The sequence below is a fragment of the Podarcis filfolensis genome, assembly GCF_964270895.1.
Source record: "Podarcis filfolensis genome assembly, chromosome: Z".
In the NCBI taxonomy this organism is placed as follows: Eukaryota; Metazoa; Chordata; class Lepidosauria; order Squamata; family Lacertidae; genus Podarcis; species Podarcis filfolensis.
Window position 1 is genome coordinate 37,213,626 of NC_139617.1, and position 19,108 is coordinate 37,232,733.

The following is a 19,108-nucleotide window of genomic DNA, read 5'->3' on the forward strand; positions in this document are numbered from 1 at the left end:
GGTGAACCGGGTTCGCGTCTCCGCTCCTCCACATGCAGCTGCTGGGTGACCTTGGGCTAGTCACACTTCTCTGAAGTCTCTCAGCCCCACCTACCTCACAAGGTGTTTGTTGTGGGGGAGGAAGGGAAAGGAGAATGTTAGGCACTTTGAGACTCCTTAAAGGGAGTGAAAGGCAGGATATCAAATCCAAACTCCTCTTCTTCTTCTGTGGCAGAAGAGTTACCCTTCCAGGTAGTAATAGTGTGGTTCCATTTTGGGGAAGCATTGCAGAACAACCAATAGAGCAGAAGAATGTGTGAACAGTCCAGGATAAACCCACCACCAATGCAACAAATGTAGGACAAAATAAATAAACCAGAATGTTTGTGGTGTGAAAAGTTACATGATTTCAGCAGGAATTTTATGGGATGTGCTGACTGTAGTAAGCAGTAAGTCCACCTTGAAACATCTGCCGGTGCAAAAGTGTGGTCGTGTATAACCCTCCCGATACCATCATAAGCACAAATCAAAATGAACGTAAAGTAAAACTGGAGAAATGAAGGAATCCTTAGGCATTGTGAACATAAGAACATAAAGAAAGCCTGCTGTATCAAGCCAGTGGCCCACCTAGTCCAGCATCCTGTTCTCACAGTGACCAACCAGGTGTCTGTGGGAAACCCGAAAACAGAACCCGAGCACAAGAGCACTCTCCCCTCCTGTGGTTTCCAGCAAATGATGGTTTCCAACTGTGGAGGCAGAGCATAGGCAACATGGCTAGTAGCCACTGATAGCCCTCTCTTCCATGAATTTGTCTACTCTTCTAAAGCCTCTCAAGTTGATGACCATCACTGCCTACTGTGGGAGTGAGTTCCATGGTTTAACTCTGCACTACAAAGTATAGTTTAACTGTTGTGGATGTCGCGTTTCTGTGTCTTTGGCTGACCTGACCTTCCATTCTTCAGATCCGAGATGTCAATGCCATGAAGACCGCAGTTTTCCATGGAAACCAGCCATTCTACTGGGAGTCAGTTGGGAGCAGGGCCGAAATTGAATTCAGCAAAGACTTTGCCAGCGTCGGTTTCCAAGCAGAATACTGGGTAACTTTGCCCAAATAAACACAGCCTCAAGTTGTTTCAAGGGCAACTGTTCATCCAAGGGTTGTATAGTCAGGGGGAGTTAGTAAACACAGTTTGTCTTGTAGGAGGGATGGAAAGTGATATCCACTGAAAAACTCTTAGAGGTTGCAGGAGCCCTTCTCTTTTTTTGCACCTGTTCCCATTGCTGTGGAAGGGAGGGGCTTCTCATGCCTGAACTCACCCTGGCTCTGCCACTGTCTCAGGTGGGGATCTCCACCGATTCAATTATTTTTCCTTCAAATGCTGCTGCTGTTGTTTTCGAGCAGGGTTAATCCTGCTCCTCTCATGTGGTAAAGTCAACATACACATACCTCTTGGAGATCTGCCAATAAAGTCTTTATATGGGTGTGAACCTGAAAAGTTATTAGCCTGAAATTAATAATCCCTGCACCTGTGTACTGTATCATGTAAGCCTGAGTTGGCCAATCTCTGCTGTCCTCTACCTAGAAATTATTATTCCAAATGCCTCTGATTTTTAGGTGAGGGTGTATACAGTATATTGAAAAATGCAGTGTGTTCAAATATGTTTGCAGTTGTGTGTGTTATGCATCTACACTCACTACAGATACAGGCTTGGCCATGGCACGCTGGAGGACGTGTAGACTCAGTTGCAAATGCAGGTTTTCCAACTCTTGAGTTGGAACTACTACTTGTGAGGCAAATAGTGTTGGAGTTTGGTATATATTTTCCTATATACCTAAAAATCAAAAGCTGTCATCGTACAACTCCCATTGGAGGATTTGTAGTGCTGCATCACACTTCTGGATTTGCCTGGTCAGGGTGGGGGAAGGGAGCAGTTTTAAAATGGTGGTTTTAAACAGTAAGAATTGAACAACGCAGGGATGGAGAGAGACAGGAGCTGTGAGAGGGTGGAGGGGCAGGCAGGCGGTAGGAGGGATTAGTGAGCAACACTAGCAGTGGCAACAGCCTTGAGTGTATGTGTGTACACAGCAGAGTGCAGGAATAAATAGTTTGATAATGCTGCAACTTATTGCAAGTGTTGTTGCTTTACTCCCAACACCCCTTCTGAACAAAGTGTGTTCAAGTCCACAAGTCCGGTGGTCCCTGGGAAGTGGATTAGTGAGACTCTAAAAAATATATACTTAAGACTGAGGTGGCATGGGTGTAGCGGGGGGGGGGGCTACCCCCCTAAACCAAGTAAACAAATAAAAATGCTTAACTAACTGACCAATTGCATTTCAGACAACTTGGTTCTGCCCCCCCCATAAAGCCTGGCTGTACCCATGTGAGGTGGTGTACATAGTTCTCTTTTATCTGTTATCCTCACAATCAGTCCTTTTTATCTAGAAAAAGAGGCGCAGGTACAGAGTACCCTTGAGTACCCTGGAAAAAACATTGCTCACAACCACCCTGTGAGGTAGAGGTTAGGTTAAGAGAATTAACTGCCCCAAAGGTCACCCAGTGAGCTTCATGGCTGAATGGGTATTTGAAAACTCTTCCATATCCTAGTTCAGCACTCTAACCCAAAGCCTTCCAAGCTTTTCATGCTGGTGACACACTTTTTAGAAATGCATCATTTTGTGACACAGTAATTCTGTTTCACTAGCAAACCAGAGGTTAAACTAACCCTTTTCCATCCCCTAGAGGAGCGTGTGGGGAGCATTCGCGTGACACACTTACACACTGCAGCCGACACACTAAAGTGTTGCGACACACAGTTTGGAAAGCTCTGCTCTAACCATTGCACCACACTAGCATCTCCTTCCATTTGCACTGGCAAGCAAGATTTTAACATGTTTCAAAATTCAACTTCACATGAAAATTCAGCATTACATCTTAGAAAGAGCATAAAGTCGTTATGCATTTGCTGCTATTCCTCCCCTTTCTTTTTCCTTTTTTTTAAGGGGGTGTGAGATCTCTCAGCTACCAGTTTCCTATAGCATACCCTCCAACATTTCTGTGATGAAAATAGGGACATCCCATTTCATAATGATATATATGTATACTCCACACATCTGACTGAGTTGCCCCAGCCACTCTGGGCAGCTTATATATATATATAAAGGTACCCCTGCCCGTACGGGCCAGTCGTGTCCGACTCTAGGGTTGTGCGCTCATCTCACTTAAGAGGCCGGGAGCCAGCGCTGTCCGAAGACACTTCTGGGTCACGTGGCCAGCGTGACAAAGCTGCTCTGGCGAGCCTGCACCAGCGCAGCACACGGAAACGCCATTTACCTTCCCACTATAAAGCGGTACCTGTTTATCTACTTGCACTTAGGGGTGCTTTCGAACTGCTAGGTGGGCAGGAGCTGGGACCGAACAACGGGAGCTCACCCCGCCACGGTGATTCGAACTGCCGACCATACGATCGGCAAGTCCTAGGCACTGAGGTTTTACCCACAGCGCCACCCGCATCCTTCGATATATATATATATACACACACATAATAAAACATTACACAAAAACCGCCCCTATACAGGATTGCCTTCAGACGGCTCGGAGGTCACATAACTCCATACCCTCCAACATTTCTCCAATGAAAACACAGACATCCTAAGGAAAAGTGGGACATTCTGGGATCAAGTCAGAAACCGGGGCAGCTTCTTTAAATCAGGGTCACCCCTGGAAAATAGGCTTGGAGGCAGTTTTATTACGTGGCTTCAAAATTAACAAGGGAGTTGCAGCCCTTAACAAACAAAGGTCAGTCTACTTTTCCCTCCTTAAGTCTATGGATGAGAGATGTAGACAGCCCCTCCCACTTCATCCTCTTGCAGAGGAGGAGGGGACCCAGAATGCAATACAAAGGGAGACGCTGGGGGGGGGGACAGCTGGTTGGGGTGGGCGGGGCTGTCTCCATTGTCAGCTGGAGCTGCTTTTAAAGGGACAGTGGGTGGGCAGTGGGTGTACAGCGATGCGCTGAGGACTAGGATCCTGCCCAGTGCTAGGGGCGGGGGAGAAATTACAGTGGCAAGCAGCAAAGGAGAAAGGTGGATTTACCTGTCGTTTAACGCACATACCCAAAGGCAGGATGAATTCCCATGAAGAGCAGCCTCAGTCAGATGCGGCTACTGCTGCTGCTACCCCGTCTTCCACCGATGATGATGATGGGATGACCTGGTGGTACAAGTGGTTATGCAGACTGGCTGGCATCATTGGGGGCATCTGTGAGTATTTCCTTTACTCCTCCCACCCCACAGTTCTTTCCTCCAGTGATTCTCCTATCCCCGCACCTCCTGAGCAAAGTCCCAAGACGCAATTTGCCTCCTATGCTGGGGGCTTGCTTTGCACCGACTGGCTGATTTTGTGTCTTTGGGGATTTTTGCGTTAATTTTCTCTCCTGTAGGGGGCGGGGGAATAGCACTGCAAACTTTTTGTACACATGTTTTTGGGGTGGGTTTTTTCTTATAAAAAAAATGTTTTGTCACTCTTCTGTTGTGAGCTGTCAAGAGGACTAAGCTATTGACTGCCTTCATTTAAATATAGTTAGTAGGTAAATAAATACCTACATCAGGGTGTGCAATATGCAAAACAGATCAAAAGTGCAACAGGGTAGTGCCTATTTTGCATTAGCAAATATTTGTATTTGGTGTTTGATTGAGTTACTCAGAGTCACTTCATTGTTGTTGTTTTTTTAAATATTAATATCCCACCTTTTCTCAAAGGAGTTCAAGGCTCTCCCCCTCCCCATTTTATCCTCGCAACAACCCTGTGAGGTAGGTGAGGCTGGGAGGCAACGACTAGTTCAAGCTCAGCCGGTGGTCTCCCTAATGTCTCAGTCTACAGTGGTGTCATGTGGGGAACACCCACCCAGTCTCTGCTTGTGCCTAAATGCCCCCCACCATCCTGATTCATAAGAACTCCATGACTGAATCAGATCAAAGGTCCAGCCAGCCACATGCCACCAGGAAACCAGTAAGAAGGGTACAATGATATTAGCCATTCCATATTCTTCACCTCCAGGATCTGATATTTAGTGGGTACTCTGCTTCCGACCATGGAGGCTCCACTATCTTATCAGGGCCAGCCGATGTTGACTCAGGCCACATCTGCACTACACATTTAAAGCAATAACATACCACTTTAAACTACCATGCCTTCCCACAAAGAATCCTGGGAACTGTAGTTTGCTAAGGGTGCTGAGAGTTGTTAGATGACCTCCTATTCCCTTCACAGAGCTACAGTTCCCCGAGTTCCCTGTGATGAGGGATCAACTATTAAACCACACTGGAATTGTAGCTCTGTGAGGCAGGGGCATGAGAACTGGGACCTTATTGGTGGTGACTCCATGCTTGTGACACACCCTTTCAAGTTATTTGCATATGTCTGCCATCAGCGCAGCTGGACTTTTTATATAAAAACCACACGTTTCCAGGGTCTTTTTCCTTGAAAGATTTAATAGGGCAGCTGGCCTGAAACTTTTGTTTTAGTTTTGTGTTGTTGCTGGCTTTTTTCTAATAAGTTTGTTTTCATTCACTACAATGGCCCTTTGCTAGCCTGTGGGTTAGTTAAGGGACCTGGTTTGACTGGTTCTTGATTTGTTTTTGTTTTTAATCGAAATGTAATATTGCATTTTGTGTTTGCCGTAAGCTGCCTTGCAAGGGTGTTGCTCTAAAAGGTGGCCTGGAAACATTCAAATAAATAAAAGCAGACAGATAGAATGAAGCTCTTTTCAAAAAATGCACCGTCTCTCATTCAGGAATGGAATGGAGGGCATGGCTGCCCAGCCGACTGGGTACAGGAGCACTCTGTGCTGTACCATTTTGTTGCAGAGCCCATTTGTATAGTTGATTTGCTCGTTCTCTGGTATGTTTGCATTTCTAAGCAGAGTTTACTTTTGTAGAAGTCAGTGTTTTTAAAAAGTGTTTTGCAAAGGCTGATTAAGTTGGGGACAGTGCCTGAGACACTTGCTTACGACTTGAAAGAACTTCTCCCTTGCTACACCCAGCCCCGGATACCTGTTCCCAGTTGCTTCTGTGTAATGTGATTTCTTACTCATGGTTTAGGGCACACCTGATAACGGGGTTGAACTTTGCTCCTGCTGTACTTTGCTCCCTATGTTTAAACTTGTTGTGTAATATTTTGTCAAGCTGGTATTCCTCAGCCCCAGGCCACTCTTTCTGTTCCTTGGATCCCTCTTCATGCAACACCCCCTCGCCAGCCAAGTGTTGACCCCTCCTTGAGGAGAGGCGCCAGGTTGCCCCCAAGATTGAGGGGGCCCAGCAGATGTGGCGCATGACATCACAGGCACGATGCATGTGCAACTTCATGTCCTCAGAAGGAGGCCGAGCACTCTGGCAGAGGCTGGGTGCTGAAACTGCAGCGCACACAGGGTTCCCTTCAAACAAATATCGAGAAGATTTTTTCCCCTTGAACTCTGATAATGCTTCCTGCATGTCTACATGGAGGTTAGAGAGGGGTGTGTGAGACTGTAGAATCTGGCCTACTGTACAAAAATTCACATTCATTGTCCCAGCCACTATTCTCCTTGCATCATGGGCGAGCTGGCTCTGGCTATAGTAGAATTTGGCTGGGTTCCACTCTCTGCTTCTCCTACTCACTTGTTAGGGAAAGTTTCACCTGCTAAAATTCTCAGACCTTTGGCTGCTTTTAAAGGCAGCACTTCCCCCTGCCCCTCCCCACCCACAAAAAAAGCAACTATGCCCTGAACAGTCCGAAAATAAGCCTTGGAACCACCTGGGATTTGGTCCTCATTAAACTTGCAGCAAGGTTCTCTGCATCCGATACAGCATCAGACCCCTTTCGCGGTCGTCAGCAGGTAACTTAATCCCAGTATTATGCGACACTGCTCATGAAAAAACAAGGGCCAGCAGAGCTGAGTTGACAAGAAATAATGGCACAAAGAAAACAGATGCACACAGATGCACTCAATTCTCCCACCCACCCCAAAAAACCCTACAAAAATTAGTTTTGGAAACATTGTCGGAGTTTGTAGAGAACAAATGTCCAGTTCTCAAAGCTCTCGGAACCCAGTCTGGTTACGTCCAGGAGAATCACATCAAAGTTTTTCCTCTGCTATGAAAGCGAAGCGTAACCTTAGGCAGGTGACTAGCCCTTGGTGTCAGAACCTGTCCTCAGAATAGCCACAAAATTTTGTCATCTTCCTCATGTGATGTCATGCTGCAGCTTCATTTCTCACAATCCATGGTTGAACTGTGGAACTCACTCCCACAAGATGTAGTGATGACAACCAACCTGGATGGCTTTAAAAGAAGATTCGTAGCCAAAATCATGGAGGACAAGGGTATGGATCTCGATGTCCACTGTTGGAAGCGGTGAATACCATTGTTAGTGTGCCTCTTGGAGTGAAGTCAAACTGCTGTGATCTTCTGTGGTGTGCAAGCCTGGGCAGTATTTGGAGGTCCTGGGTTGCCCAGACTACAAGCCTCTCAGCCTCATCGATGTGGTCCAGAAGAAAGCAGAGCAATATGTTTGGCACCAGCTTGGCTGCAGGATTTGCTGGAAGGAGGACAGCAAGGTGCCATCCATCCATCTTAGGGACTCCAAATTTGTGTAGGATTTACTCCTTAGCCTTCCCCGCCCCCTGAAGATATCCCACAAGGCAGTGGAGGTTTAGGATCAGAGTTTTTCTTCAGCTAGATGGGCTACCTTCCTAGAAGAGTTTGGATTTGATATCCCGCTTTATCACTACCCCAAGGAGTCTCAAAGCGGCTAACATTCTCCTTTCCCTTCCTCCCCCACAACAAACACTCTGTGAGGTGAGTGAGGCTGAGAGACTTCAGAGAAGTGTGACTGGCCCAAGGTCACCCAGCAGCTGCATGTGGAGGTTCTCCAGATTACGAGTCTACTGCTCTTAACCACTACACCACACTGGCTCTCCTAGGTTGATGAGCCCCATCTGCCCCTCACTTCCCTCTACAACATGAATGCAAAACGCCTTCTTCACTGATGGACCCACTATTGGTCTCATCCACTCAATCCACCAGAGCCTGTTTTCACATGCAGGAGTAGTCCCTGACTCAGCAAGGGTTTGAGACCCATCAGCTATCCTTACCTGGTTAGCCGGCCAGTTGAAGCTGCTCCTGGGTTCTGGCCACTGTCACATGCTGGCAACTTCTAGGAGTCACAGGTGAGAGCTGGTGGGGGGGGAGGTGGTGGACAAGCTACCCCAGAAGTAGCATGTTATGTCCCCTGCCAGATGTACTACCCCTCCCCTAACACCTCATAGGTAAAGGTAAAGGGTCCCCTGACCATTAGGTCCAGTCGCGGACGACTCTGGGGTTGCGGCGCTCATCTCGCTTTATTGGCCAAGGGAGCTTCCAGGTCATGTGGCCAGCATGACTAAGCCACTTCTGGCGAACCAGAGCAGCGCACGGAAACACCGTTTACCTTCCTGCCAGAGTGGTACCTATTTATCTGCTTGCACTTTGACGTGCTTTCAAACTGCTAGGTTAGCAGGAGCTAGGACTGAGCAACGGGAGCTCACCCCGTTGCGGGGATTCAAACCGCTGACCTTCTGATCGGCAAGTCCTAGGCTCTGTGGTTTAGACCACAGTGCCTCCTGCATCCCTCTAACACCTCATACACCCCAGTATATACCAGTGTAGACAGACCAGTTGCTGGGAAATGCAAGTGGATAGAGTGTGCTGTTGCACTCAAGACCTTCTTGGGAGCCTCCCAGAGGAATCAGGTCAGTCACTGTGAGAACAGGATGCCTTGACCCACCAGGGCTGATCTTAACATTTTCTACCTGCTTTGTCCTTTCAGCGTGTGCCTTTGCTGGCCTCTTTAACTGTGTGACCATCCACCCTCTCAACATCGCAGCTGGCGTTTGGATGATGTAAGTAAACTTGACTTCCTTTGCGGTGACTATTTGTTTCGAGTACCGGGGTGCTGCAAGTCAACGGCAACTGAGATGGAAGACTGTTGCAAATGCAGAGGCAGGCAATGAATGATTTGTCCTGGTGGGATGTGTGGCCTTTGCACTGCCCACTCAGCACAGTCTCTGCCAGTTCCAACCCCCCAGGCTGAATCTACACAGATATAAAAAACACAGTGAAAGTGCTTTTTTTTTTAATTAAAAAAGGCAGTATATATAGTAGTATATATATATATATTTAAATTTTAAAAAGTAGTATATATGGAATTTGCCATTAGCTCACCAGTGCCACCTAGTGTCACATTTGTTTAATACAATTAAAATGCACTTAAAACGTTATACAGTGGGACCTCTGGTTGCGAACGGGATCCGTTCCAGAGGCCCGTTTGCAAAATGAGCAGAACGCAAACCGCACCTGCGTGTCTGCATGTGCGCGGGTCACGATTCACCGCTTTTGCGCATGCGTGTGACATCATTTTGCACACCTGTGCATGCGCGAGTGGCGAAACCCGGAAGTAACCCTTTGCAGTACTTCCGGGTCGCCACAGGACGCAACCTGAAAACACTCAACCTGAAGCGAACGTAACATGAGGTATGACTGTATTTGCAGCTGAGTCCCTGTGGCTCCGAAAATAGAAAACAGTTCAGAGTGGCTTTGGGAGAGGGCCACAGCTTACTGGTAGAGCAAGGCTTAATCCCTGGCATCTCCAGGAGAGCCACTGTCAATCAATGCAGACAGTTCTGAGCTAGATGGACATGGGGTCTTACTGAGTACTAGGCAATTCCATGTGTCAACGGGCTGTTTGTTCAGAACCACGAGGACTAGAATCTTACCTTATTTCTAGGGAAAGAGCCATAGCTCAGTGCTAGAGCATCTGCTTTGGATGCAGAAGGTCCCAGGTCCAATTCCCGACATCTCTAGGTGTGGCTGGGAAGTCTCTTGCTCTTAAATCCCAGAGAGCTGCTGCCAGTTTATTTTATGCAATTTTAATTGAAAATATTTTAAAGCCACATTTCTGAGTAAATGCCCCAGGGCAAGCAAGGTGGAAGATTTAAAACAACAACAACACAGTACAAACTGGAAAACTTTTAAAACACTACAAAATTTAAAATACTTAAAATTAGAAGTAAAATAAAACACAGAACCCAAGACAACATAATTGAGTCAGACCAAGCTAACAATCACCGTACCTGGAGGGTCGGCTGCATTTAAAGGCACACCAACCACACCCACACTTTCTGAAACAACGAGAACTGAAACACAGCCAAATATTGAAATTTGTGCTTCTCTGGATTTTGCAGTGCAGTTCTCCAGCCAGCTCATATGTCCAAATTTGCATAGATGAAGGTAAAGTGTGCCTATCAGTACATAGATCAGTGAAAGTAACATATAAAAATGCTTTATATATGGGGAAATTGCCATCTTGGCTGTCTTTTAGTGCAGCCCCAGGTCACTGAGCCTGAGCTTCCACAACCACTGCCTGCCATGAACCATAGCTGTCAACGTTTTCCCCTTTTTTAAGGGAAATTCCCTTATTCCGAATAGGATTCCTTGAAAGAAAAGGGAAAAGTTGACAGCTATGCCATGAACCACCAATGGCAGGATTGGTAGCAGCAGCAGATATGTTCTGTGCTTAAGGTAATGTTTTATTCTCTTGCTAGTTGTGCTGTTTTAAATGTGCATTTTATATTTGACATTATTAATGTTTTCTTTTGAAATGTTTAAGATAATTTGTTTGTTAACATTGCTGCGTTAAATGCGCATTCTGTAGTTGGCCTCTTTTGCAATGTTCTGTTTTGAAATCTTTAAGATAATATTTTAGTTTCCTGTTAAATATCTTTGTTTGAATGTATACTTGAATTTCTTTAGTAATGTTTTATTCTGGATTGTTTTATTTGATGTTTCAATGTCAGTTCTAAGCTGCTTTGAGATTTTTTAATTAAGAATATAAAGCAGTAGAGAAATGAATAATAATAGGCAAAATTCATAACAAAATGTGCACATAGGAAAAAGTTTGGGGGTGGTTTTTCATGTGGACTTTTTTTTTTACAAAGGAAAATATTGCACATTTGTAGAAACATAGAGAACTGAACTTAAAATCAGAAAAATGAGAAACTGAGAGAAACCAAAACTGGCAGATTTGCCCATTCCAATTACAGTGGATCTCAAATGCCTTGGCTCCCGAACAAATCGATTCCCGAACGATTGAAACGCAAAAGTGAGTGTTCCGGTTTTCAAACAATTTTTGGAAGCTGAACGTCCAGCGCAGCTTCCGCAGCTTCTGATTGGCTGCAGGACGCTCCTACAGCCAATCGGAAGCCACACCTTGGTTTTCTAACGGTTCTGAGTTGAACGGACTTCCGGAACGCATTCTGTTCGAGAACCAAGGTACGACTGTACTAGCTAAATAGCCCTCTGGCCCCAGTAAGGTTATAAAAGCTTAGAACCTAAAGCAGTCTAAGAGTTTCACTAGCTGTGGTGTCTAGGACTTTTGAGAAAAGGCAAGCAAGGGTTGACATGGTAGAAGTTCATAAAATTATGCATGGCATGAAGACAGTGGGTAGAAAAAAGTTTAAATCCCTCTCTTATAATGCTAGAACTCATGGGCATCCAACATGGCTGAAAGTCAAATAATTTAGGACAGACGAAAGGGTGGACTTCTTCTCTTAGTGTAGAGAAGAACTTGCTCCCACAGGAGGTAGTGATGGCCACCAACTTTAAGACGCCTTTAAGAGAAGATTAGGTAAATTCATGGAGGAGAAGGCTATCCATGATTTCTAAGCTATGATGGCTCTACCCTGTCTCCACACTTCAAAGCAGCGATGCTTCTGAATGCTGGAAACAACAGGAGAAGACAGAGCTCTTGTCCTTGGCTTCTGCTTGTGGGTTTCCTATTGGGGCAACTGGTTGGCCACTGTGAGAACAGGATGCTGGACTAGATGGGCCATTGGCCTGATCCAGCAAAAAATTCATGCGTTCGCCGGATGGGTCCTTTCATTATGGATGGGGTGGGTTCTCTCTGGTTTTGAGTGTGACTTCTTGCCCCAAAGGTTGAATGCCTTCGTCCTTTTCCTGTGCGAGGCCCCCTTCTGCTGCCAGTTCATCGAGTTTGCAAACGCTGTGTCAGCAAGGGCAGACAAACTGCGTCCATGGCAGAAAGGTGCCTTCTACTGCGGGTAAGTGTGTCCTGGGGTTGGATTGCCAATATTGTGCCAGAGGGATTCAAGTGCATACCAGAGCTCTAAATTTGCACAGTTAAAGTGCTCTGGCATAACAAATCCACAGTAAACACAACAAAGCATACTCTTTGTGGTTTGGAAGGGGACGATGACTAATGAGAAGAATCACAGAATCATAGAATAGTTACAGGTAGGTGGCGCTGTTGGTCTGCCATAGTCGAAACAAAATAAAAAAATTCCTTCCAGTAGCACCTTAGAGACCAACTAAGTTTGTTATTGGTATGAGCTTTCGTGTGCATGCTCCCTTCTTCAGATACACTGAAACAGGAGTCACCAGACCCTTATACCGTACTTTTCGCACCATAGGACGCACTTTTCCTGTCTTAAAAACTAAGGGGGAAAGTCTGTGCGTCCTATGGAGCGAATGCAGGGGGGAGGCAGGCAGGAAAAGCCCCCAAGAGCCCCACACAAGCTTTGCGCGGCTCTTGCGGGCGTTTCCCCAAGAGGGAGAAGGGACTGACACCGCCAGTCAGTCCCTTCTCCCTCCTCTAGAAAAGCCTTGCACAACCTCTCCAGCCGGGGGGAGGCTTCGCAAGGCTAAAGAGGAAGCCAGGGCAGGGAGCGTGATCCATCCAGTTTGGCTTCCTCTTTAGCCTTGCGTGCCTCTCCAGCCGCAAGAGATCTACCAGAGGTAGATCTTAACCCTTGCCTCACCTGGGAGCTTCTCTGGGCAGGAATTCCCTCAGCTTAAGTGGGGTGGGGGAAGTGTGGCAGGTAGGGGGGTACCTACCTAGACACTGAAGCCACATGTCTCTCAGATGAATATTGGGAGTGGGCATTGTGTGAAGTGGCTGTGGATCTCCTGCTGCAGAACTGTAGGACTGTATAGAGTTGGGAGGGCCACCCGAGGGTCATCTAGCCCAGCCCCCTCACAATGTAGGAATCACAGCTAAAGAACGCCAGGCAGATGGTCCCCCAACCACTGCTTAAAAGCCTCCAGTGGTGGAGACCCCAAACACCTTCCGAGGTCATAGAATTGCAGGGTTGGAAGGGAACCCCAGGAGTCATCTAGTCCAGCCCCGGTGGACAGCGGGCGCAATCCATCCCATTGCGCAAGACTAAAGATGCTGCACAAGGCTAAAGAGGAAGCCAGGGCAGCGAGTAGGATGGATCGCGCTCACTGCATTGTCTTCTTCTTTAGCCGCGCTGGAGAGGTTTAGCTCCTGGCTGGAGAGGTTGCGCGGCTATGGATCCCGCGTGCTGTCTTGGCTTCTTTGCTCTTTGGGGCTGGTGGGGGAACCCGGGCTTCCCCCGCAGCCCCGAGAAGCTCTGGGAGAAGCAGACAGGCTGCGCACAGCCTGTCCGTTGCTCTTTGGGGCTGGGGGGGGGATAATATTCTTTTCCTTGATTTCCCCCTCTAAAAACTAGGTGCGTCCTGTGGTCCAGTGCATCCAATAGAGCGAAAAATACGGTATATTGTGAGAGAGTGGGGAGGGGTATTACTCAGAAGGGTGGTGGGAATGGGTGATTGGCTGATAGGTGTGGTAAACCTGTTGATGACTGTTAACGACTGCAATTGGTCTTACAGGAAAAAGCAAGGGGTGAGATGGCTAAAAATAGCTTTATCATGTATAATGAGATAAGAATCCAGTGTCTCTATTCAGACCAGGTCTCTCCATTGTTTTAATTTTGGTAATAAGTTGCAATTCAGCAACTTCTCTTTCCAGTCTATTTCTGAAATCATAGAATTGTAGAGTTGAAAGGGACCATGAGGACCATCTAGTCCAAACCCCTGCAATGCAGGGATCTTTTACCCAACACGGGGCTCAAACCCATAACCCTGAAATTAAAAGTCTCATGCTCTACCAACTGAGCTATCCCAGAGTTCATATATATATATATGGAATTTGTACCCTACTCTTCAGCCAAAAAGGTTCCTAGAGCAGCTTGCAATACAAACAAAACAAGACAGTTCCTACCCACAAGCTTACAATCTAACAAGAACCCACATGACACGCAAGGGGGAAAGGACACGGAGGGTAGAGGAAAACAAAAAACACAGGCACAGATTTCTAGACAGTTGTTCCTGTATTGACCATCTGGTCCTGTATAGGGTCAGGAGGTGCCTGATGAAGCTGGGCCTCAAGTAAAGCTGATGAAATGAGCCTGGCTTCCTGGGGTGGAATGGCTGCCCTCAAGTAACAGTTAAGGAAGAAGAGGCCTGGTGGAGGCTGGCGTACTCCCTGGGAAGAGGGGTTGATAATTAAACAACTCTGGGAATTGTAGTTCTGTGAGGGGAATGGGGTTTTCTAAAAATTCTCAGCTAACTACAATTCTCAGGATTCTTTTTTTGAGGGGAAGCCATGACTGTTTAAAACTTATCTAATAAAGATTTAAATGCATGGTGCAGATGTGGCGAAAATCTTTTAAATCTTTTTTTTTTTTTTAAAGGTTAATGAGTGTTGCCTGGCGTATGCTTCCTAGAAAAGTTTTTAATGGGCAATATCTCATATTTGGAGTAGACCTGTTCAGTCATTTGTCCAGTAACTTTCAGTGAATCTACTCTGACACTGACCTGTTGGACATCACTCAGTATGTTTAAAATACAAATTGTTCTAAACTTTCCCCCCTTGAATGAGTTTGGTTCTTGAAGCTGGGTATGCTTTCCCTCTCCGCAGACCCCTTTCCAATATCTGATTTGTATGTACCCTAAATCTGGTTGTGTGATTAAAACACATTGTAATTCATGGGCATGCATGCCTAACTTGGGTTCATTCATTTCAATAGGTCATTTCAGTGACCATTTGGAAGCGAAAAATCTGAGGTCACAAAATCCTGTACCAGCAAATGCTTGGTCCACATTTGGGTCCTTTTTTTTGCTAGGCATCCTGCGTTGAAATGGATTGCAGCATAACGCTGCCTTAACTTCACAGGTTTCCTCTCTTTTCCCCCAGGATGGCTATATTCCCAGTTATACTGAGCCTGACTCTGACAACTTTATTAGGCAATGCCATTGCCTTTGCGACGGGAGTGCTCTATGGACTTTCAGCATTAGGCAAAAAGTAAGAGAGAAGAGTTTTCCCTCCCTCCTTGTTTCAGCCAGTGGATTGCTGGTCTTTCTTGGGTGCTGTGCTTGTCAAAACCACCACTCACTCCAAGCTCCTATGCTGTCTTTTGCCTTTTGTAGGGGAGACGCCATCACATATGCAAGGATGCAGCAGTTGCAACGGAAGCAAACAAACGAAGAAGGGGTGACAGGAAGTGTCGAACCGCAGGCCGTGTGACATCGCCATTCTTTTGAGGCCAGTCATTCCCATCTCATTGGAAAGCAAAGCTTGGGAATTCACTCCAGCCTTAGAAACTGGTCTTGGAATCCTGTGCTGTGAAACTCTTTCAAAACTTATAATTTCAAGCCGGAGAGTGCAGAATGAAAACATACCTTCTCCTTTGTCCCCAGAACATTTTTAAAAAAACAAAAACACATTTATGCAACACTGTGAATCTTATATGCTGCAGCTTTAAGGGGGCAGGATTTAATGTGGGGGATCCTCACTTCTCCCACCCTGCTCCTTTCTCAGGTTGGTGTGGAACCATATAGGGTGAACAAGCCCCATTTGTCACATCACTGTGGTGGACTCTTAGTCGCCTATGTTGCAACAGCCTTTTGATACAGTTTTAGCAGCTCAATACGGTACTTCTGAGATCATCAGGAGCTACATTCTGAGCCTTGATTTTATTTTGACATTTGGGATGATGGGGAAGCTATTTTGGGAGCTGGAAAATGTGGTACCAAATGAATTCCAGGACCTCAGTGTTGAATATCTGAGCCACCAACCCAGTCTCTGATTTGGTGTTCTCTCTTAGAGTTACAAACTTTGGGGGCTTGATGGACCTTGCTGTCTTCCTACTTTAGAGTCTTGTTTTCCCACCTCTGCATTGCAGAGAATTATTCCCCTGATGAATTTTTAGACCCATTTCTTTAGTAATTTTAGAACTGAGCAAACTGTGTGTTGATTTGTGAGATGCATTTTCTTAAGGAGAGAAATTACTTGAAAACCTTTAGTTTGTTTGCATTTGGTATTTTTCCTTTTAGGATTATTCAGCGGGGGGGGGGGGGAGGAATAGCTTTTGCTGTGGGGGAAAAGGATAACTTTTTGGAGTGATCCTGGCTTCCAAGGGTGGAAAGGGCAGCCATTGTTGCATCCCAAAGTCTAGCAAAGGACCCCCTGCTTCCTTGAGAGAACTGTCACTCTCACTTTGCAGCAAAGACGGCCAGAGGTGGCATGAGAGAATTATTGGTTTACAATACCTCAAAGCATTTCAAGTTAAGGGCCTCAATAAGCCCCGTCCCCGTCTCCCATAAAAAACACTTGAGCTGCAATTATAGGCATTTTCTGTACATGTAAAAAGCACAAATCTTAGGTTCCATAATGCAATACTGTAAAATGGTTCAAGCAGTTGGCCAGCTTTGTTTCTGGTCACTGCTTTTTATAACTGGAAAAAACTTCCTTGCCCTGAAATGCTATGCAGTTGCAATCTTCTTTGCTACTGCTTAACCTGTTTTACTACTTGATAATTCCACTTTCCGTATTTATACCCTGTAGCTATAAATTTAATTTATTATTCCTTTTCCTTGTAATTTGCTTTGGAAAGCATAAAAAATGTATTATTATTATTTATTTGGAGTTCCTCGAACTGTCCCGTTGGGGGATCTGTTCTCTTGGGGTATAGAACATGAGTCAGGTGCTTTCATTTGTTGGGAAACAATTTCTGTCTAGTAGTGTTAGGTCACTGTCTTTTTAGGAAGAGGAAGATGGGGCTAGTTGGGAACTGAGTATGGCACAGAAATAGTGTGAATAATTAATTAAGTCTATAGATGTAGTTGATAGAAGGGCGTGTGAGAATCTTACCTGCCAGATGCAATGTTGTGTCCCACCGCTAAGGGTCAGTATTTTCCAATGCATTATCAACAAGAAGTGATGGTATTATAGGCTTCCTTTAGGAGGAAATGCTTTGCTAGAGATTCCAGTTTCTTGTTGAAAGATAAGGTTTCAGAGGAAGGGACCTTTGTCAAAAAGCTCACCCCGTCTCTGAAGATTGAACAAAGCTGGATCACTGCCATTTTGAAAGAGCACAAAAGAATAAGGCAGTCTCTTCTCAGGCGTAGTTAATTTTTGTGAATAATTATTGGAGACTCTGGATTCTACATTGTAAGAATTTCTTTTTCTTTTACTGTGCTGTATAAGAGGTAACATTTTCTTGTTTCTAGGATGAGTATTGCACAGTATTGACTGATTTTTCCCTTCAGGTTTTTTTTTTTTTAGCATGCAACAAACATACCACTTGTATTCACCAACACCATCTTTCAAGCAGATAGAAATGCAATGATTTAATTCTAGGATCCCTTCTGAAATTTATTTATCTTGTAATTCAAGGCGGAATGAAAAGCTATTGTTTGAAAGACAGTGCATGCACCCTAGTGCAGGGGCACAGAACCCTTGTCAGCCTGAGGGCCACATTCCCTTTTTGACAACCTTCGGGGGCCACATACCAGAGGCAAAAGTGGGCCAAACGACAGGTGTAACATTTGTACAGTAGACGAGTTTCAGCACACATTCACACACGCCTTGCTTTCCTCCATCCTGGCAAGCAAGCAAGAGGCACCTTCAGGGGCTTGGGGAGCTTTCTGAAGGCCAGTTAGAGAGGCCTGGAGGGCTACAGCTGGCCCCTGAACCTGAGGTTCCCCACCCCTGCTATTAAGGGGCCTCAGCAAGAGCTGTGCTGGATCAGACCAAAGGCCCATCTACTTCAGCATCCTGGTCTTATAGTGGACAACCAGATGCCTGTGGGAAGCTCACAAGACAGACCCAAGCACAATAGCCCTCTCCTCACTTGTGATTTCCAGCAACTGGCACATAGAGGCAAGATGTAAACCACCTAGAGAGCTGCAGGTATAGGGTGGTATATAAATTCAATTAACAACAACAACAACAACAACAACAACAACAACAACAACAACAACAACATAGCAGCTGTGGCCAATAGCCTTATTACCCTTCACAAATTTGTCCTAACCCATTTTAAAGCCATCTTTGCTTGGTGCCCCTCACGGAACAACTCTCTGGAGTAAAATCCATAGCTCAGCTACTTGCTGTGTGAAGAAGTCCTTACGCCTGTCTCGTGAATTATACGATGCACTAGTAGAGGGATATTGTGTAGAGTATGTCCCCTAGATGTTCTTGGACTACAATTCCCATCAGCCCCAGTCAACATGGCCAATGGCCAGGGATTATGGAAGTAAGATTCTGGAAGGCAACTGGCTGGTCATCTCTGGCCTACAGGATAAGCAACCATGAGCAGATGGCCTCCTCCTTTTCAAGGATGTGAAGCTTTAGGGCCCATGAGGCAGATGAAGCAGCCCAGCTTAGGCAGTGGAATCCCATGGGTTAGTGCTGGGGTTGTGCAGCTGTGGCTTCCAGGGAGATTTCGCTAGAAGTCACCATACAACTCCAGTAAGTGAGGCTTTGAGGGGGCGCTGCTACAAGAGTGCACCTTCCCGTCTCTCCTCGGTTGGCAAAATGGGATGGGCTACTTCTGTGAAGCTGAGACTACTGGCTTGTATCACTGGTCTATGGGGAAAGGGTTGATCTGAGTAAACCAGTTTTTATTCTGTGTATAATCCCTTGACAACCACCAGTTTACTGAACCTGCCTGTCACTGATCCTCTTTTTGTGTATGCAGTGAATAAAAAGACCATTCTACCTCTGGTAATAAGTTCTTCAGTTTCAAAAGCTACTTACTACAGTGGAATGTGTGTGTGTTTGTGTATGTATGTGCTTCCTGCTGCTAAAGAATGTACTCTGGAAACAGAAAAAGCAGGATACATTCTATAGAGCTGATTCCTGTGGATTAAAGAGCTTCTGACCCTTTTGATCTTTTCAGAGCTATTTCAGACTTAGAGGAGCTACTTCCTATCTCATGAAAATTGCACGTG

At 45.8% G+C, this 19,108-nt stretch overlaps 2 protein-coding genes across 13 annotated transcripts in view; both read left to right on the forward strand.

Moving 5' to 3' along the window:
* The window catches only part of ADAMTS13 (ADAM metallopeptidase with thrombospondin type 1 motif 13), a 35,350-nt gene extending 33,875 nt beyond the window's left edge, over positions 1–1,475 (forward strand). For all 12 annotated transcript variants that reach the window (XR_014543966.1, XR_014543967.1, XR_014543968.1 and 9 more), the window contains one exon: positions 942–1,475. Coding sequence is in view for 8 of the 12 variants with exons in the window: in XM_083596851.1 (XP_083452977.1) it covers positions 942–1,094 (153 nt within the window). In the remaining 4 variants the exon portion in view is untranslated. The remainder of the gene's footprint in view (positions 1–941) is intronic.
* Positions 1,476–3,944: 2,469 nt separating this feature from the next.
* On the forward strand, positions 3,945–18,875 carry CACFD1 (calcium channel flower domain containing 1). Its single transcript, XM_083596898.1, has 5 exons — positions 3,945–4,240; positions 8,823–8,895; positions 11,986–12,111; positions 15,069–15,176; positions 15,302–18,875. The coding sequence occupies exons 1-5, from the start codon at positions 4,105–4,107 to the stop codon at positions 15,396–15,398; spliced, it is 540 nt and encodes a 179-aa protein (XP_083453024.1). The 5' UTR covers positions 3,945–4,104; the 3' UTR covers positions 15,399–18,875.
* Positions 18,876–19,108: the final 233 nt, after the last annotated feature.

Coding starts and splice junctions, on each gene's coding strand:
- CACFD1 (XM_083596898.1), top strand. CDS start 4,105: ATGAATTCCCATGAAGAGCAGCCTCAGTCAGATGCGGCTACTGCTGCT. Junction 4,241..8,822: donor TGGCATCATTGGGGGCATCT/GTGAGTATTTCC, acceptor TTGTCCTTTCAG/CGTGTGCCTTTGCTGGCCTC. Junction 8,896..11,985: donor GCAGCTGGCGTTTGGATGAT/GTAAGTAAACTT, acceptor CTTGCCCCAAAG/GTTGAATGCCTTCGTCCTTT.